General features: G+C 38.9%; 2 protein-coding genes across 13 annotated transcripts in view; one reads left to right on the forward strand and one right to left on the reverse strand.

Moving 5' to 3' along the window:
• The first annotated feature begins 815 nt into the window (after positions 1 to 815).
• LOC119895863 (LIM/homeobox protein Lhx1-like) lies at positions 816 to 4539 on the forward strand. The gene is made up of 5 exons (XM_038709249.1): positions 816 to 1430; positions 2009 to 2229; positions 2611 to 2882; positions 3747 to 3903; positions 4095 to 4539. The coding sequence occupies exons 1-5, from the start codon at positions 1261 to 1263 to the stop codon at positions 4469 to 4471; spliced, it is 1197 nt and encodes a 398-aa protein (XP_038565177.1). The 5' UTR covers positions 816 to 1260; the 3' UTR covers positions 4472 to 4539.
• Positions 4540 to 22512: 17973 nt separating this feature from the next.
• Positions 22513 to 27564, reverse strand: part of acaca (acetyl-CoA carboxylase alpha) — a 36022-nt gene continuing 30970 nt past the window's right edge. For all 12 annotated transcript variants that reach the window (XM_038709737.1, XM_038709733.1, XM_038709726.1 and 9 more), the window contains 5 exons: positions 27402 to 27514; positions 26601 to 26755; positions 25814 to 25984; positions 24391 to 24527; positions 22513 to 24245 (listed from right to left, as the gene is read on the reverse strand). In XM_038709737.1, the coding sequence (XP_038565665.1) occupies positions 24119 to 24245; positions 24391 to 24527; positions 25814 to 25984; positions 26601 to 26755; positions 27402 to 27514 (703 nt within the window). In that variant the 3' untranslated portion in view covers positions 22513 to 24118. The remainder of the gene's footprint in view (positions 24246 to 24390; positions 24528 to 25813; positions 25985 to 26600; positions 26756 to 27401; positions 27515 to 27564) is intronic.

Genomic DNA, 27564 nt, shown 5'->3' on the forward strand with positions numbered 1-27564 from the left:
TAGTGATCCTTGTCCTTTCAAACAAAATGAGGAATAATGCTTGGGCACAACATTAATCTATATGAAAAGCTTGTGTTGGCCATACTACAGGGATAGGCATACTGATAATTTGTCATCTGCCACTGATGCAGTCTTCTCCCAACTCAGCCTTTTGCTGAAGAAAATAATTTATTCACATGATATCATTGACCCTTAGCAGGGTATCCTTGAGAGAGAAGCTGGCTGATCCTGCGCAAAGAATAAAATATTATAAGCAGAACGTTGGTTGAGCTTTTATAACGTTTTTTATTTGTATTCTTATTTATTATCATGTCTTCACAGACACAGTTTCTTAGACTAAATATCTCGCAACAGCTCCTCAGGCTGTAAGGATCGTCATCGTGAGAAATCTTTGCCCACTTTTTATTTTTCAGTTATTTTCAACTAAAATCTGCTTTTACAAGATATATTTCTGGTGGAAGCATTAACGCCATGCCTTTATTTAAAGTTCTCGTGGTAGCCTGTTTCTCTTTTTCTCTCCTCAGTCATATATATTTTATTTAAATGTTTAGAGGTTCACAAGCAGTTTATGCGCGTATAATACTTAGTTTACATCTTGCCACTGATTTGACTTGATTGGAATTGCTTTGGTTTCATCTTACAACCACGGTATTTTACTTTTCTTTACATAATTAAGGCTACATGTGGTGGGGTGAATTGAAAGGGCTGCTCATAGGTTTTTCCAGGAGCTGACGTCACATGTGTCTTAATAGGCAATAGGCTGAGCTTTAAGAGGTGCGCTCATTACAGCGCTTTTCTCAGACTGAGAGCTCGTCACATGGGAAATGGGACACAAACGCCAAGGCTGAGCGCGCTGATAGCATTTCCATCGTTGTTTTTCTCTACTTTAGTCACCACTCTGGATATATCGTACAGCAGTGCGTTGTAAAAGCTCTATACTAGGCAGGCTTTTTTCTGCGCTTACCCATAAAATCGCACACTTTCGGATCATCTTGATGGGCCTGATATGATCTCCAATCTATATTTCTTCTTTCAGAAATGCTGTTCTTTCAACAGTCAACCTGTCGTTTGGAACTGCTGGCCAGATGTGGATTGTTGCCCTGTGGGACAGAAGAGCTAAATTTAATCTCACGGATGGTGATGTAACTATTCAGATTCATTTGGATACATTGGATTTCCTGGATCGCACCCAATCGCATCCGTCGAAGAAAGAAACAAACATCTATATCACGCACACTGGGCTGGGAATAACTCCAGACAATGCTTCACTGTTCGAGCTGTGAAAAGCCTATCCTTGATAGGTTCCTGCTCAAAGTTTTGGACAGACCATGGCACATCAAATGTGTCCAGTGCTGCGAATGCAAATGCGCATTGACAGAGAAATGTTTTTCACGAGAAGGGAGACTGTATTGTAAGAATGACTTCTTTAGGTAAGCATCCAAAGTATTTCGGTTTAATATTTATTTAGAAAAAAAACGAAGTAAATGTCTAAAATAAAGAAACGGTGAGCCTACATGGAATTTGACCGTGCATGATAAGCTATATGGCCTATAGGCTATTAAACTCCTGGACCATGTTCTGCAGTGGTTCAATAAACCTTCTTTGTTTATACTGTGAGATCTGATATTCGTTCAAATGTCGCACTTGTCAGTTGCTTTTTTATCTATTCGTTTGTTTTGATGTTTAAAAATATTAAAATTGTGTGTGGAGCAGTTTATTTAAGAATGTCTTGGAAAAACAACATGATATCACAAGCCAGCATTGATAGCAGCTATTACAAACAGGGCAAACCCTTATTGCACGTGTGACTGCTATGATGGACATGAGATTACATTAGGATTATTTTTTTCAAATTTTACAGCATTACACTTTACTTTAGGTTAGGCGGTAGATAGATCTAATAAAAAAAATATTTTTAAAAAGTCTAAGAGGGGAAGCATTATTATAGCCTATTACATCTGTAGGCTACTGAAACTTTACTCAGACTGTTGCTCTCCCTCTTCAACAGGAGATTTGGGACCAAGTGTGACGGTTGCGCCCAGGGAATTTTACCCAGTGATCTTGTCCGCAGAGCCAAGAGCAAAGTGTTTCACCTCAACTGTTTCACCTGTGTGATGTGTAACAAACAGCTGTCCACTGGAGAGGAACTGTACATCTTGGACGAATTCAAGTTTGTCTGTAAAGAGGACTATCTAAACAACAATGGAAAAGACACAATCCTCCTTTCAGGTAGGCTATGTCAGACATTTATTGTGTTTTTAAAAAGGAGGGGAAAGATATATTTTCTAAATCAAATTATTATTATTATTAGTAGTAGTAGTAGTAGCAGTAGTAGTAGTATAATAATAATAATAATAATAATATTAAAAGCAGCAGATTTTTGTCCAAATTGGTTAGTGCTATATTCAAAGGGATCTTGTACTATCATCAAAGTGGGCTATTCAGAATATTATTTAACAAACTTCTGAAATAAATTTGCTGCCATATTCATAACTTGTATTAAAAAGGCCGCTGCTTTTCTCGGGGGGTTTGCGCGTATGATTTAGAGGCCCAGATCTTGTAAATATTAAGAGCCATGTGCTAATATACAGCATATTTATCTCATAACAGTCACGACTTGCAGCGACCCAAGTCTGTCTCCAGACTCCCAGGACCCGCAGGACGACGGGAAGGACTCAGAAACGGGACATTTATCTGATAAAGACGTGTGCAACGATAATGACGAGCAGAGTGCCGTCGGGAAACGACGCGGGCCTCGGACCACCATAAAAGCCAAGCAGCTGGAGACCCTGAAAGCGGCTTTCGCGGCCACACCGAAACCCACCAGACATATAAGGGAGCAGCTGTCACGGGAGACCGGCCTCTCCATGAGAGTCATCCAGGTAAAAGGCTAAATGAAAAAAGTCTGATCCATTTACATCCATTATCGGACACCCAAGTCCCTCCCAAATCTGAGCGACAATCAGCAGTGTTCAAACAGGTTACCAAGTACCTCAAGGACTAACACCACAGAGAATAAAGTCAGGAGCGTATTCGCTATACCAAAGCTTTAATGGACACAAAAAAGCAATTGTGGCTGGGGGCTCTTTAGAACCCACGTTTTGCCTGGACACCCTTAGGGAATTTATCCTTAATGCTCTACAGAATTTTCTCTCTTTTTTTTCAGATAAGGTTTCCAAACCATTTTTCCCATAATCTTCACTCCCACTGCGCTCCTAAAACCCTTAAAAGCAGGGCTCACTTAGCGCTGATGCGCTTGGACACTTTTAAAAAGCTCTCATGATGAAATTTCTTGATTGACTCATCGAAATGCATTAAAAGAAAATTATGTTTCCGTGGGCTAAATAGTCATCAGTTCACATGCCGATAGGCTGGTATGCTATTGACGCATTTACAAAACCTTTATTCCAACTTCAGAACAGGTCAGATCATTAATGTTTCTCATAACGACCACCGCAGCAAGCCACATAAAAGAAGTCAAATGTAATTTTTTTTCAGGAACTTGCTGTGATTGTGTAGTTCTTATAATTGTTTATAATTAAAAAAATTTAAACTTATCGAAATATTCAAGTTTCACAAAAAAATGTTGCTGTGATAGCCTACTTCCATGGCCCTGCGAGGCATGAGCAGGTAGCCTATAAGATGAAGTCTTTTCTTCTGGTACGTCTGCTCCACTCTCCTGCGCGTGTCATCCACATCCACATTTTCTCAATTATGTTTTTTACAATCCTCGCCTCGTCCTAAAGGTTTGGTTCCAAAACCGGAGGTCCAAAGAGAGACGCATGAAGCAGCTGAGCGCTCTGAGCGGGCGGAGACACGTGTTTTTCCGCGGGCAGAGGAGGATGAGAGCGCTGGGAGAGAGACTGGAACCAGAAGAGCTGGGACACTTCTCCTATTATGGAGGTGAGCTATGTTTTAGGGGTGTAAAAATGTCATTCAACGTTGATAGTCGTTTGCTAGAAGGATGATGTTTTCACTATAATTAAGCCAATTCATCTTTCACTGAGTCTGTTTCTGGGGCTAGTAAAAGAAGAACAAAAAGCAATAAAAGCTTCTTTATATTCTGTGCACTAATCCAAATATTTTTAATGCAGATTATCCCGGTGAATACTATGGCTCAGGAGGGAATTATGAGTACTTCCAAGGCCCACCATCATCTCAGGCTCAGACTCCAGCAGACCTGGGTTTTATGCCCTCTTCTGTCCCTGCTGGCACCCCATTAGGAGTCATAGACCACCACCATCCAGTGCACCACTGTCCTGGAGAGTTGCAGTGTTTCTCTGACACAGTATCTCATCATCCTGCGGATTCACCCAGTCCAGAGCCCAATATACCGGGCTCAATGCACAGCATCTCCAGTGAGATGTGTGGCCCTGGCAAACCTTTCACCACTGTGTCTCTCAGTGACAATGGATACACCAACCAGCTGTCACAACCCTCCTCAGAAATGAGCGAAGGCACTGTCTGGTAATCCAGCCGTCACCAAACTACAAGGCACACTTGGATTTGGAACACAAATCAATGCTTTTTATTGTTTGTTTTTTTAAATGTACATTATTTATTTATTTATTTATTTATTTATTTATTTATTTATTTGCTTGCTTGCATTTCTGTTAAGCTCTATTTAACTATTTATAAATCTCTATATTTGTATGTTGGTATAATTGTTTATTGACTAGCCAATCCATGTGAATTTTGACTCATTAACACGTTCACAATGCTGGGCCTCATTGATCAAGCAATAAACAAAGACATTTATATGCTGCAGAAAGTGTTTTTAGTGTTTACAAAACCTTTTCTGCCACATACCTGACATAATTGTCACTAAAATGTTAATGTGAAGGTGCATGATAGCATTTTTTATCACCTTTCAGTGTTTTATATACTGACAAAGAGCACCCTCCATCCATGAGTTCATCTGTAATACCAGATTCTGTCATTTAATAACAGATTATGATTGTTATGTTTAATACATTTGACCAAAAACCTCTCTCAGGACTGTGGAAACATTGATTTTGTTTAAATTTTATTTGACAAGCATTTCCTTTTAATTCTTTTATTGCCAACACACGTTTGCCTTCAAGAGGATATCTTTATAAATCGGAAAATTTTCTATGTAACAGAAAATTATTTGACTTTAACATAAGATGAGTCCAACCGTCTATACAGAGTAATGAACAACTGTACAGAACAGTCAACTGTTTACTTAAGGCTCCATCATTTAGGGGTTTGAATATTAGCATTGCATAAAAACCTCTTGATTCAAATGGACAGACAATTTAATGCAAACAAACCAAACTTTTGTAGCTGTTCTATTCATGTGGTCACTCTTTGTGCTAGTCTGTATTATGTCCTCATTAAAAAAAAAAAGAGAAAATACTAATAAACTGTTGCCAAATTTATGCATTGCAAAATCCTGCACCTTCAGTTGAGAGATGCAGCATTTTTTAAGTGTTTCACTTCCTCTTCTAATTAGGATTGTAGTAAAAACAATATTTTGCAGCTTAGTTTACCTGAACCCCTAAGACACAAACTGGTTTTGCCTTTATGGATCAAAATGTCAAAAATGATTTACACTGATGATCTCACTGCCAGTAGCCGCAGCAGCAGCAGGGCCTTATAACTGGGGGGACAACAGGAACTCAGTATGGAGGGCCCCCATGTGAGGCCCACAAATATGCTAGAATGAATAGCCTTGGAATGCGGGGAGGGGTCCACAGAGAATGTTTGTTTCTCGTGAGATGTACTTGATTGTTCCAATTCAGTTAATTAGACCGATGTTTACGACCACTCACTGTATAATAAAACACATGCTGATCATTGTAATTTGTTAATCACTTTGGGGAAAAATACAGCACCTGTTCTTCCAAGTTGTAAAAGTATAATGAACGGGGATTTGTTGAGGCACACTTAATCTTCTGACAATATTTTTTAAACAGACAAATAAGGGGAAACAAATACGTATGTCCAGACGAGTACAGTGCTGTAACTTTGATAGACACCCTCATACAGCATGTCACCATCCTCTCGAATCTGATTAACCAGTGGCACTATCATCAAATGGGTTGAATTAGTTATCTATATAAATATGTATCTATACGTATACTTACAATTAACTATCTATAAGAAACTGTATTGAGTGTCAGAGAAGTTTAAAGTTTTGACAACATGCTCTTTATTTTGTGTGTGCAGGGCAATTTGATTAGGGAAGGCTCTGACACACTCAGTTTTGACTATCATTATAATGACAAGTTGATATAGTTGAATTCAGTTGACTGTAATTGGTTGTCTCATAGAAGAGACAGAATGTCATACCTCAGAATCTCATGAGCTGCTAAACACAGCTGACATACACAATACCAACTTTTTACAGCTCAACTGTGGAAACATCGAGAATTTTCTATTGTTGCAGTCTTGCAAAATGATAACCTTTTATTCAGAACTTTTGACAAGGAGTTGTAGGAGTTTTAAATGACATTTAATGGAGAGATTTGCAGGTTCCATTTAAAAAGAGCGATCCATCCATCCGCTGCAGCGCAGTTAACAAAACCAGAGCTGCTCATTGTGGTGATACTGACAGCGTTGGCTAATCCGGACAAAACATCTAACCAGCAATCAATAAACTCTCAAATCCAGGGAGCAATTGGTCAGCATAATTTTCCAATCACGTTGCAAATGTTGTTGAGCTGTTAATAAAGTGACTGATGTCTGCTCACTCAGTACTTACTGTGAGGGAAGAAACCACACAACGCCACAGAAGTTTAGACACAATTGCTATTTGTACCTTGCAGTCACGGCTTAGAATATATTCACTTGTTTTCCTCTTGACTTATCCAAATGAGCTCATGGTAATGTTCTTCAAACACTAAGAGCAAACAATAACAAACAAATTCTATTAGCACAAGAGGCATTGCAGAGACGAACTGCTTAATTGGAAAGTTATCAATGCATATAATATAGTATATGGATGTGTGCCTGCAAATGGGCTTAATCTGTTTGGGAATTGTCCATTTGCTGGGCATTTTCTGAATAATTAGGAAGCACCGCTGCAGGGGCACATTCGGATTTGTGCAAATAATGTCTGAAATGTTAAGTCATATTTTGAGGCATATGTGTTAGTAGTGAAGAAGAGGCTGATGACTGAGTGAATATTTTAGAATCCGGGAAAGGGCAGAGCAGCACAAAGGATGGCAGGACAAACGCTGTATATCGAACCGCTGAGCAGTGAAGCAGGAGGCTGAAGAAACAGTGGAGCTGTTTGGGGGAGGGGCCGGAGAGACAAGGAGGGTCGCAAACAATTAACTGGAGGAAAACATGGATGTGGGTTTGTAATTCCTCCCATGGCTTTCTTTAGGTTTTTTAAAAGGATATTATTTTGGGGGCTTTTTGTGCTTTTATTTAAAATAGGACAGTTGAGAGACAGGAAAAGCGGGGAAAAAGAGAGAGGGAATGACATGCAGCAAAGGGCCGCTGGTCAGACTCAGCCTTTGTAGATGGACGTGAGCTCTAGTGGCGATCTTAACAGTGATATTTATGATTCAGTTTGGGTTTGACGTCTCACAAAATCAAAACTTGATCAAAGGAGGGCATGTGTGAGTGGTGCTGATGGACAAATGCGATACTTATCAGTGAAGCCAACATACCCCAAAGCACACTTCTGTATAAGTCTTAACAGGCACTTAATGAACACCAGTCACCCATAAGAGGTCAAATTAAAGGATGTATTTTTGTCAATGTCAACAAATCCCATGAAAAGACCAAAGTTTGACTGCAAAACAAGTTATTGTTGATTTTGATGCTAATCCTACAGTAACTGTGGAAATCAGTGGAATTTAACTGTTTACTCCTAAAGATACAGCTCAGATAAAAGTGACAAAGTGAAACTGGAGAGTGACTTTCATTCAGTTTCACTTGTTGTATAGTTGTTTGGCAGCGACCTCCAGTTATCACAGAGGGTGGAATTATGTTTTGGAGTCATTCCAAGAGCGCTATAAGGCCGTCCAGTAAATTGTTTACCTTGAAATGACATGGTCTTTTTAGCATTTTGAGTTGAAAATCACAATCACATCAATATCAGAATCAGCTTTATTGCCCAAGTACGTGTGCTCACACAAGAAATTTGACTCCTGCTTGCTTTTTGGCTTTAGTGGTCAAGCTCAACTTCCTGTAAACAGCTACACTAGCTTGATAAAATCCTAGAGCAACCTTACTACTTAATCATGACATACATTAAAAAAGTTAAATCAACCAGCCCAGAACAAAACCAGCATTTGGAGGCAATGTCAAATATGTTTTGATTCCAGATCATTTTTGTTGCAATTGGATAAAATGCCTTTCATTTTAGCTTTTTCTGTTACCTGCTGTTGGTCAGTGTGGATTTATTTTTCACAAATGAAAATTCTTAGTTGCCACTTACTACCAAGTATTTAAGTTAAAAAAACAAAGGTGCATGGAAAAGAGAAAACGGCATCACATGTGGTAGCAGTCATAGTAGTCTGAGAATGGTGATTTCCATGGAATAATACATATAAATAAATATAACATTTCACTAATGTTGATGGATGCCAAAGATAAACAAATATAGCTATACTATTTGCTTAAATCTTAAATTTGCTTAAAATTTAAAATCAAATGTTTTATATAAATACGAAATATATCAACAATTTAAACTGTCACATTCTGTTAATTAAAGCCTATACAGTGTTTAAATGTTTGGAGATAATGATATGCTGTTAATCAAACTAATCCCTGTTTATCTGAACAAAATGCCATGATTAAGAGAGAGATTTGCAAGTCAAACACGAGGCCAGCAAATCAATTTTAATCTAGCTGACAGTGATTATGGTGACTGCTGGATAAACCATGCACAGTAATGGTTATTTGTCCTTTGAGAAGTGATTAGCTTTGTTTTACTGTAGAAATAATTTAACCATTTAAAGTATGTACATATTTTGCATATTTTTTATTTATTTTGTACATATTCAGCCAGCCATGTGCTAATCAGCTGACTACCTCTACTGGCCAGATGGACACTTTGAATACCAGGTGGCTGTCAGCTACTTGGTTAGATGCCTGCAGTAAGTCTCCTTATTGTTCTTCACGTAGGCAGAGTCAGCTCAGGTTGTTAGATCATTTACCAAAAGAAAAAAATAATCTTTTATGTTTCCACTATGTTGTCAGGTTTAAATGTTATTTTTGCTCAGTTGGTTTGAAACAATGACCTTAATACATACAATCTGAAATCTTGGAAGTGTGGAAAAATGTCAACTTATGTTACAGATGAGAATTACTTAGGGCACCACACTTAGGCACACTTAAACATTACAATTGGACAAATATTACGAAGGGATTGTACTTTTTATATTGTAGTTTGAGATAGAAATCCTTTTTATTATCTAATTTAAATCGTATTTGAACTTAGATTTGGCCTTTTTCTCGTTGCTGTTTCCGTTTTAGAGACTTGCAAAATCTGGCCCAATTTGCTAATTTGACTCTTTCTTCACTTTCTGCTCTAGGCTTGGAAGTCCACTTTCTGCATGAAAATCATTCACACATACAATTTTATAATCAATGCCCACAGTAATAGGATTCCTCTGGCCACGGGCAATTAATACAGTTTTCCCTTTTTTTCTCCTTGCGCTGATCTCAAAGCTACGAGACATTGGCTTCTCCTCATTTACATATTTATTGCATTGGACTCAAATCTGGCGAGTGATTGATGTGGAGCCTGCCTCCTGAATTTTTAGCGGCCCATTATTATGAAAGAGAGGGAGGGGGCTGCAGTACGTCAGTGTACTTTTGATTAAAGTTGAAGAGACCAGAATTGTGAGTGTTCCCCACCTACTGCAGTGCTTAATCAGTAAGGCCAAGTGCTGAGGAGATTTCAGCATGTTATAGATATTGACAAGTCATTCAGTCACTAAAGCCAGGGCAGATATGCTTGTTAAGATTTTAATCACTCTTTCACTTGCTGTTAATTTTTGGAGAGCATGATGACAATATAACTATGCATAGATATTTGACATATTTTCAGTTATCCTATGATCTACCCTGGCAAAGCATGGAATCATTGACAAACTAGTTTCCCATGCATAAAAGATGTTGATAATGTATACATGATGAGACAGTAATATTCCACAACCATAATGTAAATTGACAAACAGTCAGTTTTGCTTTTGATAACCTGATAAGATAATTATAATCACAAGATGTTTATCACTACCAATCTGTGAAATTTCTGATCTTGCCTTGACAAAAGATATTGCTTTACATAGCAAACAAAAAGGATCCAAAAAACAACATGCATTGGTCCCCTATTGGTTTTACACAGTTCTATACATTTTCCACGCCGAATTCCCTCACACCACTTGGTGTGTTGTAATTGTAGTTTATAGGAACCCCGAGACAAAAGACATGACACAGAAGGTTTCTGCTTCTCTCATTTGCAGTCAAGCGCAGAAAGTGTGAAAAAAGCTCTGCTCTGCAAAATGTATCTGTGCATATGTGTGTGTAATGGGGTGGACAACCAGGGTGGAGGCAGGGGTGGAGGGCTCATCAGCTATAGTGTGTCTGCCAAGTCCACACCTCTGCTTTGTACTCCAATGATCTTTTTCCTCCGAGCCACCAGGATAAATACACCTAATTGTGATGCAGTGTTTGATCAAGTGTAGCAGGTTAAAGTTGTCCTCTTCAGTGTCAAAATGCTTTCAGTTTGTTTTAGCTGTAAGCACCAAGCTTTTACAGTGCTGAGTGCAGGAAATACATTTGTTCGAGTAGCTTAATTGCATATTAACACATATAATAGCTTCATTAGAAGAACATTCACCTGAAATGTAGTGTCCCATGCAAAATGTCACTATCTAGAAGCCAGTCTTCTTTCTTTCTTTCTTTCTTTCTTTCTTTCCAGTCTTTACTTGCTCCACCACCCTTCTGGAAGTAGGACAGCTTCTTAAGAACTTATAAACATCTTTATCAGTCTGAATAAAATGTTGACAACCAGCGCTGTCAGATATGACACCACTCCGTTGTCAAGCACAACGATTTCCCTGGTTGGTTGATTTTGTCCTTCAAAGCCAGAGGACACTGGTCACAAATAAACCCTTCCACAGGCCCTATGAGAAGCAGTAAACCATCATTTCCATAGGGAGTTGGCTTCCACGCTCCACTGATATGCCTATAATGCATGCATTTTAATGTGGCGCACCTCTCAAAATGGGCCACTGCTGGACTGATGTTTACATTCAGCTAAACTGTTTTAGTCAGCAAGTCTGCGCATACCACAACTCATAATGAGTTTACTGTGCATGTGTATGTAGCAGATTGCGTGTTCATTAGTGTAGGAAGTCTTGCAGCCATCAGCCAATGCTACATGGGAAAGACATTTTTTGGTCCACACTAGTACATGTACTATACCGCTCCCTTAAAGTGAATGCACTGTTTCTATACTGAAGTACACTCAAACTAGCAACACACCTGCTTTTATGGGAGAAGGTGATGCTGAAGTCACTGGAATACAAATATGAAGTACCACACATGTAAGTAAACTACAAGTAGATATGTCTACTAGCTTTTAGAGGCCAAGCTATGGCCTAACATAAATACTTCTACATTGGAACATTTCTACAATTATATTTACAATACTGCACAGGTGAGTTAAGATTTCAAACAAAAAATACAAAACAATGCTTACTAAAACAAGACTATTAGAGTCTACAGCCATGCTTGCAGCTCTTGTTGTTCTTAGCCACAGAGGCGCTTTGAGTTAAATGCTAATATCAGCATGCTAACATGCCCACATGACATGTAGATGTTTAGAAGGAATAGTGTTAGCATTACTCTCAATCTTAGTTTGACATGTAAGCATGCTACCATTTGATAATTTGCATTATGTACAGCTGATGCTGATGGAATGCCAAGTTTCTGCCATGCCCAGAGCCACGTCCCTAGCACAGCTGAAAACTAGACTACCTTTACTGAGACACAGTAACAGTCGACAGGGACTTCTTGCTGACCCGGCCTTGCCCACTCTTCCAGCATGCCATGTGGACCTGTCATGGCTTCTATAATTTCCACACCAGTCAATGACCTACTGCAATAATTGTGATATATGGCCAAAGATGTAGCACCTTGGTTGCTGACCTTTCCCACAATCCCATACTGGGCAACCTTCACCACCACACATCCCCTTTCTTCCACCAACCCTATTCGGTGGGGGCTTCCATCCTCTTCCTCCCCCCCTCATCCCTGCGTCTCGTCGTTGGCTCGATGGACGTGGCTCGCCACACTTCAGTGGCTCCATGAATGTTAATGTCGGGACGGGGGGGGGGTTGAGGAAGGAAGGGAGGGGTGGCTGCATGGTACAGGGAGCTACTTCACCTGGTCTGCAATGCACAGCTATAAGGAGCTTTTTCCATATTATTGTTCATATTGGCCAAGCTACTTCTGTGACAAGTCAAGTGCATGAGCAGCATAGGACAAATAGCAACCTGGCTCTTGTGTACTCAGCTATAGCATAATATTGATTTCCTCCTGAAGATGAAAAACAGACATTTGATGAGGAAAGTCTGCTGGAGGATCTGTTTATTATTAAAATAAATACTGGATTTTTTAATGTAAAGTTAAGACTAAAACATGTTGAAACATTGTCTTGGTAATAAGCTCAACTTAACTTTAATCCCTCTGTCTTGTTCTGATGCCTTCTTCCTCTTCTGTCTGCAGCAGGTTTGTCTGCATGTGAATTAGCCCTCCTCTCTGTCGTCCTGGTATTTAGTTAGTCAGCCAATGTTTACCAAGCTCTGACAGAATGAGAATGTGTACATTATGTGGTGATGATCGCAGGGTGTTGTAATCTTTGACTTTTGTGGCACGTTTCAAACACAAATTGAAGATTAAGCCTCTGGTGCAGCTGGCTGACAGGCTGACTTCCTGCCCCTGGAGAGATTCACTGCCCGGCTTTAGCTTCTGCAGGCTGGCCTCTCTGCATTAAAGATACACCACATCATTTATTTTAATTTTTGATCTATAGATGGAAATTGCTTTTGAAAAAATGCCCTACATTATGTAAGTGTATCAAACATAAATCACAAAAGCCTCGAAATGCATGGGGAAATCTCACTCAGAAGCACTACCATCATAAAACTATAATGCAAACAGTACAGTGTGACAACAGTGTTTTACTTCCCAGTAGATGTTCAGCTTAAACCAAGCTAGACTGGGACTTATGTACTGTTCAAACTATATGACAGCATTGTTCTGGGTGCTAAATTTAATGGAAATGCACTGCATTTATAACGTATACACTTCTAAACAGATCTTAAATTAAATGCAAATTTAATTCTATTCTCAATTAGTATATTGTAAAACTCCATATAATACACTAATAAAGAAGTACTTTTAAAAAGTAGCACTTAAATTAACTACACTAACTAAATACAGGCATTATAAGACTTGTGGAAAATACACTCAATTTTACTTAAAATGTTTGCACTTTTAATAGGTTTACTGAAATACAGCTTACGTTAAAATTAAAAAACAAATTAAATTATGCTTGCTTTTTATGTTTTAGAATTATTTAATTTTACCGAATAATAAGAATAAAAAATGTACTTTTAAAAATAAGTGCTTCACCTAAGCACAGCTTAAACCATAATGTACAGTATACTTCTTTTTATAAAAGTATACAAATGAACAACATGAATTATATGCTTATATTAGGTTGCTTTGAGGTAACAGGTGCAGACTTATGACCCAGAGCAGAGGTCATCTTTTGTATCTGAGACTGGCAGGAACAATACCAGCAGTTACTCAACTCATAAGACACATATGAAATGTGCATTAGTGTGACTGACCAGCTAAACACTTTCCAATATGGTTGAAATGTAAAAAGGCAGGCAGGCGGAGATGAGATGAATCCTCAGCCTGGAGAGAACCACAACAGCTGGGGCCTGGCACTCCCTCTGTGTCGGTCTACTCTTTGTCATGGGCAAAAGACTCTTGTTTTCAGGCAGTAACCAGACAGCCCTGAGGCTCTGTAAAGACCCTGTTCTCTTTTCATCTCAACTGTTGCATACACCCCGCTAATTGGAATCCTGCAACTGGGTCACAGGCATTGTCTCTCAAGTGCTGTCAAGTCATTGAGACGCGTGAATGTGGAATTATGGTTGCCTCAGATGCATGATTGAGTCTCCCCTCTGCGCTATCTTAATGCCTCCATTTCAATCTCATCGCAGACACTGATTTTCTCCTTTTTTCCCATTAATATTTCTCGTTTTTTGTCACAGTTCTGCCTGAGATCAGCAGTCAGTCACTGGGGCTTGGCAATTGAAAGTAAAAAACAAAAACAAAACAAAACAAAAAAACCCCAACATTCTGTATGAGGGGCCGTACAAGCTATAATCTATTCTGGACCTCTCACATAACTTTATTCTCCTTTCACATACATATATTTTCATTCACACATTCATACATTTTCACTCTCACATACATATATTCTCCTTTTACATACAAATAGTCTCCTTTCACATACATACAGGGGGGCCGCCAGGAATTTTGGGCCCCATGACAAAAAAATCAAATTGGACCCCCTCTGTGCAGCTGTTGTCACCACTTCTCTAGGACTTAACTTTCTGTTAATTGGTGATTTGTACATGCAAGTCTGCATACAGGATGCAGTTGACTATTTGCTTCTCAAATAAAGTGCCCTTCATGAAGGGAATAATAAAGTCTGTATCTGTAGATGTCATTAACGGCCATAATTTTATCTAAATGAACGTATCAAATTGGATTATTTTAATATTTTCTGTAACTTATATCATTATGTGAGAAAATAATTTGTGTTTGAATTTCTGTCATTGATAAATATTTCATTTTCTTTTTGTTATGATAAAAATAGCAAGAGAAACAGAGATATCCCCACAGACTACCTGGAAAGATGCTAACTGGCATGTCATTAACACAATGTTGCTCACCTTCTTCACTGGGACAGGGAGGCTACAGTTATGGGGAGACTGGGGTGCTGCTGACTCATCTGTTGTTAGTCTGCTAAACGGGGCAGAGACAATGATTTAACATGAATATCTTGCTAAATGTTTCCTTTCACTGTTGAGGAAATGTAGACTAACACTAGTCTGTAGCTAGCTAGCTTATTTCACTATAGACATTAAGCCAACAGGTTACCACCACTCACAGACTCAAGGCTACCCACATTTCTTGGGGAAAAACTGGGTTACAGATTGACATCCTGTCCTTTGTCTTTCCTCTCTCTGTCTTTTCTCTCTTTCCTTTTTTGAAAAACAGATTTTGGTTTACTAGACAACATTGTTAACACTGTATTTCTGGCGCATCTACTGACTGCAGCTAAACACTGTCACTGATAAGTGCGCTGAGGCAGGACCAAACCATTTCATGCAGATACAGGGGGGTGGTCGGTCAATATGGAGGTTTACTTTTTGGTCAATGGGGATTTTTAACTTTTACTGCCAAAAACAGGTAAAAACAAACAGATGATGGTTTATATAATGTATAATATAATAATTTGATTTGTTTATAATTATTTTTTGGGGCCCCTGTCAGTCAGGGGCCTTTGGAAATGTCCTAACTTTTCCCCCATATGGCGGCCATGCATCCATATATTCTCCTTTCACATTCATACATTTTCACTCTCATATTCATACATTTTCACTCTCATATTCATACATTTTTCACTCATACATTTTCATTCATACATTTTCACTCACACATTCATACATTTTCACTCTCACATTCATATATTTTCACTCAAATATTCATATATTTTCACTCACACGTTCATATATTTTCACTTTTACATACATATATTTTCACTCTCATATTCATATATTTTAATGCACATATTCACACATTTTGCTCATGCACATGCAGTTAATGTGTACATTTAACATTATATATAATATATGCATCTAAGAAAAGAATATATGCATGTAAGAGAAGAATATACGTATGTGTGAGACAAAAGTATAGTGGAAAAGGAAGGAGCATAGTGAAAACGGAAGAGACATTTATCGCGCAGTGATTGGCTGAGAAGCTCGAGTCCAGTCTGGGGGAGGGGGCAATGACAGCGTGATTGACATCTGCATACAGAATGTTAATCTTCCTGAACCAGCCATCCTCTCGTCAGCTCCGAAGGCTCTGCAGCAGGAATCACCGAGCTGAGCTAACATTAGCGCTAATGTTTGCTAATAACTTAGGTGACAGCTAACAATAAGTTTAAAACTGATGCTATGTCTTGGGTTATGAAACTTTTTTTGCTTAAAGGTTCAGTGTGTAAGGAGTGGAGAGGGTTGCGAATTGCACCCCCCCCTCCCCTACCCAAGCGAGCAGTATAGCTACGGTGCCTGAGACAGGACAAAGACGTTATCTATGAGATAAAAGAGATTGCCACTCAAGAAATTAGGTTTCTTTAGATAGATGTGTTAAGAAATTATATAAATTACGTAAAACCAAATGTTTTTTTTGAATATTATTGTTACTTTTTCGTTAATAAACAACAGCCACATGAAGAAGTGCTACATGATGTCTCATACTTATGTAATACATTATTTTACATCTTCGGAGGGTTGGCTCATCTGGACTATAGGGGAGGGGGAAAAAATCGATACAGCAAAGTATTGCGATATTTTGCAAGGCAATATTGTATCGTAACATGAACGTCAAGTATCGACCTTTTATTATATAAATTGTTTGTTTTTTGGCACTAATAAAATTGCTTTTTCAGTCCACTAGAATAAGAGTTTTGCTTTGGGGACACAATTTGAAGTTGGGAAAAAGATCAAATATTGCAATAAATTGCAATATGTTTAAAATCTCAATAATATCGTATCGTGATATAAGTATCGTGATAATATCATATCGTGGAATCTCTGGTGATTCCCACCCCTACTGGACTAACATACCAGAGAAAATGAAGAAATTCTCAAACACTATCACATTTAGTGCATCAAGTATGACCACTGACAGATAACAGGAAAATGCAAGCCTCACTGTTTCTGCACCACAGTACATTATAAACCACATAATACATGAAGTATACAAAGGCATAGTCAGGTGAGAATCAAGGCTCCTCTCGCTTTGTTTAATTAGATAAGCAATCTGCAAATATTACCAAAATGTCTTTTGAATTTTTTTGAAATACAACAGAAACACAAAGTAGCACTGACAGCCATAATTTCAGCTTGTGGTAAAATGGTGCAACATTTTTAATGGGCATTTAGCATGTGAAAGTACAGATTACATATTTGTGTGCACAGTGAGAAGCAATATCCAATAAGTTTTTTTAATGCAAATTCGGAAAGTATTTTTTTATTGGTCACTTGATAGGCACACGGTCTTGTTATATATCAACATTAGCAGTAAAAACCCATAGGAAAGCAAAATCCAAGATGAGATCTCATAGTTGTTTCCTTCTTTTCTCCTAGACACAAATGAGCTGCTTTTAATACCAAGGTGAGACCAAAGGCCTTTTCTCCCACTTCTCAAATTCATCTCAGGAGAAACAACCATATAAAATCTCATTTATGTCTGACTCTGATCAAACCCAGAGATCTCTAACTGATCTTAAATAAGTCTAATTTAAGTCTCCTGAACATGGGAGCATGAGATCAGAGAAAGAGCTCAAAGAAAACTCAGCTATGACTCCTGGGATCTCATGATTCTTCTCAAATATGTCTCAATTTTCTCATATTGGCCTCAGGAGCAAAAACTCATCTCTGTCTTACTCTGATCAAAAGATGAGATCTCTACAGTATCTTAAATAACCGTAATTTCAGTCTCCAGAGTGTGGATCAGAAAAAAAGCTCCAAGATATTTCTTAGTTTTGTCTTAGTGACCCCACTTAGGGGTTATTTTACTCAAGTACTTTACTTACGTCAAATGTTGAGGTTGAGTATTTTCTTTTTATGGGGGTGTGTACTTTTACTCCCCTTAATTTCAAATCCCGATTGTATTTATTGTTAATTATCTGTTACAAGTTACTGAGAAAAATAAACTAAATTAAAAAAAAATAATGCACTTTCAAATGTCATGCTTTCCAATTGGTTAAGGTAGTCACAGCCAGCATAACTGGAACAGCCAATACTTTGATATGATGTTTAGAGATTAATCATTAATGACCGAATGCACACAAGAACTGATACACAAGTATCTGTCATACAGAATAAGCACTTTTACTTTTGATACTTAAGTACATTCACTATGAAATACTTTTATACCTTTTACTTGAGTAGAATTTTGAGGACCTTGTGGATATGGTAATTCTGCTCTTTTAAGTAACGGAAAATTGTATTCTATTTAAAGACAATAAGTCCATAAATATGATTTTAGCTGGATGGCGCAGCGGCAGTGTTGTTGCCCTTTGAACAGCAGAAGTGGGGTTCAAATCCAGCTCAGGGCCTCCATCATGGTTGTCCGAGCACAGACAGTAATGTAATACAATCAAGATCATGATCATCTCCCCAGAGTTCCCAACTGCTTCTTAGGAGCAATAAGAGACATTAATGAATTCAAAAAGATACAATGATGAGATCTCATCTGTTACTTTCATTTATCCTAATATTATTATCATATAATCTCAATTCAGTATCCATTTGTCTTACCTAAGTTTCAAAACCTCAATCTCTCTTCATCTCATCCTTTTCTCCTAAGGGGTTTTAGGAGCAACAATTCAGATTGGAGTGATCTCATAAAGACATCCTATTGAGATCTTAGTGTTTTCTCAAGAGTTAAAGAAAAGAGTATTCTGAGCAAAAGATTTTTCCTCTGGGAAGAAATAAATGTTTTCCACCAGGGCAGTAAAATCTACCGTTACCGTTTCATTACCAGTAATATTCATTAGCTGTTTGTCTCAGGAAGCTTAACGGAGCATTTCTGTCTATGTAACAAAGCCATAACAGAGGCTGGAGAATAACTACATGAAGTTACAATCCAATTACATATTTTTTCAAAGTTTAGCTGGCTGATCTGAGCTTCGATGCTGGAAGCTGCCGTTTTATTGCCAATTAGCGATCAGCTGATTGTCACAAACATAACATACAAAGCCAAAAACAGAGCGCTGGAGAATAAACCAATCCAACTAACAATAAATGTTTTTCTACCAGTCAGTAAAAGTTTAGCTGGCTGATGCTTCCGTTCTCTAAGCTAAGCTCTTCCATGCTCTAAGCACGGTTTTATTGCCAATTAATGTTACTGATCATCTGATTGCCTCGCTAAGTAACCGGCAAAGCCAAACCACAGGCTGGAGAATAAGTAGGCGCCATGAAATGAATCCATATTTCACACCACTGACTCTCTGTGATTATGGCCAGCTTCTAGCTAAAGCTATCAAGCAAGTTTTCATTTGCATCGCTAAAGTCTGACAAAGTTAATTACCTGTCCAGCAGAAAACAACAATTTCAGCACCGCTTTGAAAACATCTGTCCCACATTAACGTTATAGGCTTCCATCTGGGAAAATCCACAAAAACCGTGATTTCTGCTGTCAGCTGTCTGTCCCGACTCCGTCTGGCTGTCGGCTCTCGTGCTAAATAACACGTTTGTGCTCCTTCATTTGTCCAAATGTCACTTCTCTTCTTACTACTAATAAACCAGAAGACTACTCGGAGACAGTATATTACTATTAATAGTCCCTCTTCTTCTTCTTCTTTGTACGTATTCACTGTAGTGACGGGCGTCTACACTACCGGAATTACACAAGCAGAAGAAGAACGGCGTGATGACGAAACGCTCTGTAGCGCTGTTTGTTCGTTGACGGCTACGGTAGAAACATGACGACAAAATGCAGCGACCTCCACAGCAGGGGGTGCCCGTGGTTATGTAGATATAAATGTCTCATTCTAAGGTAATAGAAACATGATGGTTCATTGTGTAAGGTCTTTATACACCACTAAATACATAGTTATGGATCATCTATTGCATTTCTGTTAATAGAGCCTCAGAAATATTACATACTGGACCTTTAAGTTGCTTTAGGTGCGCTAACATGTTGTCAATATTAGCTAGCAGCTAACTTACATAATGTTAAACGCCATCAGGATGATACATGTTAATTGTTAACTAACGTTAGCCTATAATTCTCCTGTCAGTCACAACAGTGCATGACAGGAGATATTTATTACCACACTTGACCACTGCATGACCATCAGAAAGCTTTCTTGGCAAGCAGAAGACTGTTTGGGAAAACTCTAAACTTTCATCCTGTAATAGAGATGAGTGACACCTTCTGCTTTTTAGCTGACCTATGGATGCACAGAGTTGCTCATAGTAGCTCAGCTATGTGGTCTGTATTTTTTATACAATTATATTCAACAAAATTGTTTGTTGATAGCTAAACTCAGACCAGATGACCAGTCCAATACAAGTGCCCTTTTATAAATGAATTAAAAATCTCTATCCGCTCACTACGTTGAACTGATTGAAATCATTTTACTATGTACACAACTACATGTGTAGACATTCATCATGCATTGTGGTCTCATGCAAATATTTACTGTGTTCTAAAGGAATTATGAATTAAATTCTATTGTTGCAGTGCATCAACCTCATAATGAAAGCCATACCATCATGTTTACGTTGTTTTATATATGTAAAACACAACAGTATCTTGTGCAGTGTCACTGTTGTTGTTTTAAGATAAAACAGTGGTGGGCTGCCTTGAGCAACAGTGATGCAGTGGCTACACTCGCACAGAATAGCTGGAGAAAGGACTTCACTCTGCCTCATCGCGTCTCTTCATCTCTACACCAAAACAGTTTACTTGTGTGTGGCTCCTTTTTTCTTTATTTCCCTCACAAACAAAATTATCTGTTACACTACATTGGTCGTATGTCTGTAAATGTTTTTGTTTGTTTTTGTGACTGATTTTTCTTTGCTCTGTTTAATTCAGGTGAAGACTGGTATAGAATGGAGCTTTCTGTCTTGGGCTGGCCTCACCTTCAACGCGATAATCCCCCTTCACTTTTCCAGCAGCTGGTAAACACTTTTTCTTTTAACATTAGCTGTCATGTATTAGCAAACATCAATACTAGTTCCAGCGGGCCTGTAACCCCACCTGGTTCTATGTGAGAAAACAGCAGCAGAGAGAAACAGACTTACTTCGGAGCTGACGAGAGGATGGCTGGTTCGGGAAGATTAACATTCTGTATGCAGATGTCAATCATGTTTGTTGCCCCCTCCCCCCAGACCTTACTCAAGCTTCTCAGCCAATCACTGCGCCATAAAAGTCCTACCTTCCGTTTCCACTATACTTTTGTCTTACACATACATATATTCTTCTCTTACATGCATATATTCTTCTCTTACATGCATATATTCTTCTCTTACATAAGTATATTCCTCTCTTACAGGCGTATATTCTTCTCTTACATGTGTAACTGCATGTGCATGAGCAAAATGTGTGAATGTGTGCATTAAATATATGAATATGAGAGTGAAAATGTATGAATGTGTGAGGGAAAATGTATGAATATGAGAGTGAAAATGTATGAATGCGTGAGGGAAAATGTATGAATATGAGAGGGAAAATGTATGAATGCGTGAGGGAAAATGTATGAATATGAGAGTGAAAATGTATGAATATGAGAGGGAAAATGTATGAATATGAGAGTGAAAATGTATGAATGTGAAAGGAGAATAAAGTTATGTGAGAGGTCCAGAATAGATTATAGCTTGTATGGCCCCTCATAATTCTGTAAGGATCATCTTAGTTCCTTTAACCTTAAAAGCATGGTTTATTTTGACCAACAAAAGCCCCCCCCCAAAAAAACAGCTTTTTTATTAAAATTCAAGACTAGAGAAAGGGCATTAAGTAGTTTCCTGCGAGTTTCACCAAACGCTCCTGTTCCCTCCACTCCAGTGGTTGAGGAGGAACCTGATTCTGCAGTTTGTCAGTGATTAAAAGAAGAATTAGCCAGCCTAGCATGCCACCACAAATGAGCAAAACCCTCTGGGAGACCACAGAGACCAAGCAAGGCACATTTCCAATTATACTGCCAAATGACTCATTTTCTTATTGGGCCTCCTATAATTGTGGTGGGTATTGGGTGCATGCAACTCAATTTGTCTTACATATTTGTTGGTAGGATGGTAAAAGTGCAAGAGCCAAGGGGATGATATGAAAGAATGAGACTAAATAAAAAAGGATGAGATAGATCCCTCAATATTTGTTTGATCTGCTTCATCCTCCTTAATACTGTTGAAGTTTAAAAGCCAGGGAGAAAATGCCTCTTTAATCATCTGTGGATTGAGGAATGGGGAGACTATCATTTTCTAGTAATCAGAAAATGTCTCTCCAGAGTAATAGACTTTGTTCTGACTGCTGAAATTAATGAGGCTTCCAGTGATGTGATTATCTGTCCTGAGGATCGTCAATATATAAAATAAATGACAAATTAAATTACTTCAATTTTTGGAAACTTTAGTTCTGTTAAAACCACGTTCTTACTGTATGTAACAAAGAGAGATTTTAAAGTTAAACAAACACACAAAATAAGTTGGGTAAGCTTTATTAAATTTACAGACACATTTAGAGCTCATCACTGTGAATTCTTCTCCATCCTTTTGTAGGAAACAAGTTACTTATGAAGCAACTGGACTACATGTTGATACAGGCACATAAAAGGCACAGCACGGACCATGAAGCCATTTTACATTGCGAACGTTGCATTTTCAGCAGAGCATGACACCATGTATAAGACTAAATTCAACATTACGGTGCCGTTTTGTTATTATTATGTACTCTATTCTAAAAAAAAAAAAACAAACAAACAAAAAAAAAACCCCACACAAGTAGAGAAGCGATTCAAACAGTGTTTTCAAATACTTATATTAAAAGTAAAGAACATTTCATATACATAAAGGACACACTTTAAATATAACAGTTAATGTGGATTACAGTTAAAATTAGACACCATATCTGACATGTAACATGTAAGAGAAGTGAACAGTAACATTTGTTCTATCACAAACAGACATTTAATGATTTAGCCATGTAATTCTTGTAAATTACAAAATATTCCTTTTGTTAAAAAAAACATTAAAAAACCCTCAACTTTGAATGATTTGTTTAAGGAGCAAACACAATAGTTGTCAAAAAAAGTAACCCAAGGGAGAAAAGACTATTTTTCTAAACAAGTGCGCTATTATCCTCTCTGTGTGTAGTACCATTATCAATTCTCATTTCAGCTATTATCATCTCTGTGTGGATTACTGTTTGTATCACTTTGTGCATGTAGTGTGTGTGTATGTTTGTATGCGCTATGCAACAGTTAACACTGTGCAGGTTTGACTCTGGGTGCAATGTGAGGGAACAGTAAAGTGCATCTTAAGCAGCATGTGCGTACTGTGTGAGTGAGAACAGAAGGGACAGCTGTGGTTTTGTTGTGAGGCGAGCTGCCCATTGCTCACTGCAGGGTAACTGTGAAACAGTTGGGGTCTAAAAGGGACCTTGTCCCTGCTCCCTGCTGGGCTCTCCTGTCCAAAGTGTTCCCCGTCTTTATTCAGTAACTAAGTGCTCCCTACTTGGGAGTGTAAAACCCCCTTTCTCGCAAATGCCCCCAGCAATGCGTTGTCATTTTCGAGTTGGTCATCAAAACACTTGCATATCTTAACAAGCATATGTCACAAACCAAGGTGTATTTTAATATGACAGCAACATTCTAAATGTACTGTTGTGCACACAGCAGTTCAAAAGAATGGAGGCCACTGATTATCATGGAAGAATAAACATCCACTTAGGCCAACTGTGTAAACTCCAAACATCTTATCACATATTATTCACTAAATATTTCTGAAGTCATTTTTCCAAATGCACTTAAATTCAAAATACATGGATGGATCTAAACACTAGCATATAAGACAATTTACAAAATGCTATAATTGATGTCAGTCATCTGAACTCTTGCTTAGTGAGAATCATTACCAACGATTCATCAGTAACCTGGCAGCTGCCAAGGACCCTCACGTTGGCTCCTCCAGCCTCAGTTTCCAGCCCAGGTCTCAGGCAGGAGCAGGTGTTGCTGAGCCAGGCTCCTTTTGGCTGTGGTTGTGGCCTGAGCTGTGCCTCAGCCAGGCCTGGAGGAGAGGCCAGGCGCCCACTAGGAGGATGCCGACGTCTCCATAGTGGACAGGATACGGACCACCTCGGTCCTCTGTGTGGGTGAGATGTGCTGGGTCATGTGCACAATAGAATCCATGGCAACCTCTGGATTGGCTTGAACAAGGCTGGAAATATAGGGGAAAACAAAAAAAAACAAAAACATCATAAACATGAAAGAAATGCTGGGCAGACAAGGGTAATGATGGGTGAAAATGGGTTGCAGTGTACAACTCTTCGCCACACTGAATCTGTGTTGTTTACAATCATCACCTGCGTATTTGCTTGAGAATGTGATCTCGGCGGATGTATTTGATGTTCTCGTCAATGACAGACCTTGCGCCCTCTTCTTCAGCCAGTTGCCTCTCCAGCCATGCCACCAGCTCTTCATTGTTATCCCACAGATAGGCCTGTGTAATGAGGGAGTGATAAAGAAGAGAAAACAAATTACTGTGAGCAAGAGTCAGGTATTTATGAGTAAATGAAGCCTAGAAATCACTTTTTTTATAGTGAGTGTGAACAAATGTAAGTGGGAATAAAATAAATAAATAACGTAACATACTGTACAAAATATAAAATATCATAAATAAATAAATATATATAAACAACAACATTAAGAGATGGACTGGCTCATGTTGCGTTTACTGGACTGGATAGGAAAATTAGTATTCATGAGTGCTGGCATCTCTGATCCCAAACAAAGCCAGGCTGGAGGGTTTAGCAAAGATTTGGGGGCTGTGGGGTTTAATGGGCTCTTGCCTTTTTTATGAACAGTCCTGCTTGAGGTCCACAAGAACATTTAATGCCCTTATTAATCATTTTTAATCTGTTTGCTTTTAATTAAGAAACAGCGTGTTGGCTCTCCTATCTGCATGTGCCAGGGCTGTGATTAATTGTGGCTTAAGACAGCCAGTCCTGATTGGGATAATAAATTAGCTAACAAGAAGGCCACTTCTTAGGAGATCTCAAACGCTGGGCTGGTGACTGTCACCCCTGCGGCTGGTCCTCTGAGACTGGGCCAGAAGGAATGGCATTTATGTATCTCTGAGGGATGTTTATTTTCATTATCCACTAGTTATCAGTCCATCTGTATTTAATCAAGGTTGATTTAATAGGAATGCTTACTACTTCTTTATCTGGTGCGCCTAGTAGAGAAGAAATAGGAGCTTCAGGATGAAAAGACACAACCTCTCTAATCGTTCCCATGGGCTAAGAAGCTGTTTACTTGGGCATCTACACTGAAAATAAATAGATCTCAGACATTAGATCAGAGTTAGCAATTTAATACTGGTGATGATCAGTCAAAGACTCTCAATCGTTTGTCAGAGAAGACTGGACATGATGACTTTGGATTTGAGTAGATACTGAGATCTAAAAATAAATTAGTTAAGTCAGAGCATATGAGTTGCTCATGCTTTATCCCAGTCTTCTGTTTTGGAGGCAAAAAAAGAAGCTATTTTCCAGATTTCTGTGTGTTTGGAGTATTTACTGTATATGGCCTTTTTAAAATAAAGTGACCGCTCAAATGAAGATGTTCTGTCTAGCGTCAAGGTATGTTGCTATAAATAGTTAACTTCAAAGTTTAATTAAAAGTCCTTAAAGTAAGATTAACCTCCAGTTTACGAACTTCAAGTCATTTTCCACTTAATATTGAGGGACTACAGAACAAAGCCATAAGTACGCTGTGGGTTTTTACCTTGACAGCACCCTCGGCCTCCACAAACCAGCGGCGCAGCATTGCCTGGACCTGGCCGTCAGTCAGCTCGCTGTTGGCCGCTTGGATCTTCCTCTTCACCGTCTCCTCCAGCAGCAGACGCCGCAGACGCCAGTAAAAGAACTGACGGGACGTTTGCCATTCAAGGATATCCTGAGATGGGCAAAAGACAAAAGAAATAATGTAAATGCAGCTACTGTTATTAGAAGCTACTATCTCCTTAGCGTTTACATGTTATTAAATGTTAACATACAAGTAAGCATATTTCAGTCTTTGTAAATTTAAAGGGGGATATGAATATCACTTGTCATTTTACCACCTACTATCAAAGACTTCCCTGCTGATGTAGTACTGATTTGAAGTTAAACATTCAGACCAGTACAGTTAGAAAGTCTTTCTGTTCCATACTATGTGTAAAAAAATTACCCCGACTACCATCCATCTGTGAAAAAAATCCTTCTGGTCATGTGAGCAAAGTGAGTGTGTATGCGTGTGTGTGTGTATTTGTATGTATGTGAAAGATGGGACTGGGAATGAGGCACATTATGAGGTGGGGCTTGCCCGAGGCTGCTCTGCAATTTCTAAAAGGTGATTGACCAGGGTCATCAGAAGATAATTATGAGGATGAGTCTCACAGCCTGGTGAGACCAAACATTATTCACCAGGCAGGTGCAGCAGAAGCTAGACTGATACTAATACTCCCCTGTGGGCTTTCCAGGTTATCCACATACTGCACACTCACACAGTGCATGCACACAAAAATGCTCACCGTTATTACGCCCTTCTCTTGCATGCGACCAGGGGTGTCGTGGAGGTCTGCAAATTGCACAGCCACCTGGTGGTAAATAGGCAGGAGAAACTCCTCACGCTCCTTCAGCTTGGTCTCCAGCTCTTTGCGATCAGGGGGACTAAGCTCTGGGGTTCCTGCAGGAGTTTCAAAACAATACCATAAAACAAAGCTGCCAAATTTGGCAAAACAACTGACTGCCATAGTTTACATGCTGAGCATATGGGTAAGAAATTGCAATTAATGCTAATAGGTACTGGATATGCAGTGTGAGTTTAGGTGTGAAAGCCAAACATTCTGTCCTCACATTGTAGTCCTATAGTCCCATCAAATCAGGTTCTACATGAGCATGCAGCAGTGAATTAACTCCCGCTAACAGCATTTTGTCTTAGAGCTCCCCCAAACCCTTGGCCCCTGTCTCCAAAGATTGATTTCTGTCAATTCCAATCTGTAAGCTCTCAAACCCTCCCCAGTAACCCCCCATTCCACCAGTTTGCCCAAAGCGCCACACAGCATTGGACCACAGTTGCTCTGAACCTGGAGGAAAAATCAATAGGCTGTGCAGGAGAGACATGAGAGCAGGTGATTGATCGGAGCAGGCTGTGATTGACACGTCTCCCGGGGAGGACTGCAGTAAGGATGATACAATTGACGCCAAATAAAGAACGACAGGCAAAGCACACATGCACCTGATATACTGCTCCTCGCTAAAATGAGGACAAGGCAGAGGGAGACAAAGACACCCGTAAGGAGCTATGATTGGATTTGAAGTGGAGGACTCACCCAGTCTTTCAGCCAAGCTCATGTAGACCGGATCTACTCTTCTCATAGTCTTCACCAGGTCCTTCTTCCTAAACTTGATCTCCACTGTTCCCTCAGCCTCCAACACACCACCTCTGAGACACAAATGATTAAAGTGAACAAAGGTGGTTTAATAAAGAGACAC

The sequence above is a fragment of the Micropterus salmoides genome, unplaced genomic scaffold (assembly GCF_014851395.1).
Source record: "Micropterus salmoides isolate LMB-PRFRI ecotype aquatic unplaced genomic scaffold, ASM1485139v1 Ms_hic_scaffold_9, whole genome shotgun sequence".
NCBI classification, from domain to species: Eukaryota; Metazoa; Chordata; class Actinopteri; order Centrarchiformes; family Centrarchidae; genus Micropterus; species Micropterus salmoides.

Excerpts from the sequence above, each read along its gene's own strand:
- LOC119895863 (XM_038709249.1), top strand. The coding sequence starts at position 1,261 with ATGCTTCACTGTTCGAGCTGTGAAAAGCCTATCCTTGATAGGTTCCTG. Across the intron at positions 2,883-3,746 it reads TCTCCATGAGAGTCATCCAG|GTTTGGTTCCAAAACCGGAG; the intron begins GTAAAAGGCTAA and ends CTCGTCCTAAAG. Across the intron at positions 3,904-4,094 it reads ACACTTCTCCTATTATGGAG|ATTATCCCGGTGAATACTAT; the intron begins GTGAGCTATGTT and ends TTTTTAATGCAG.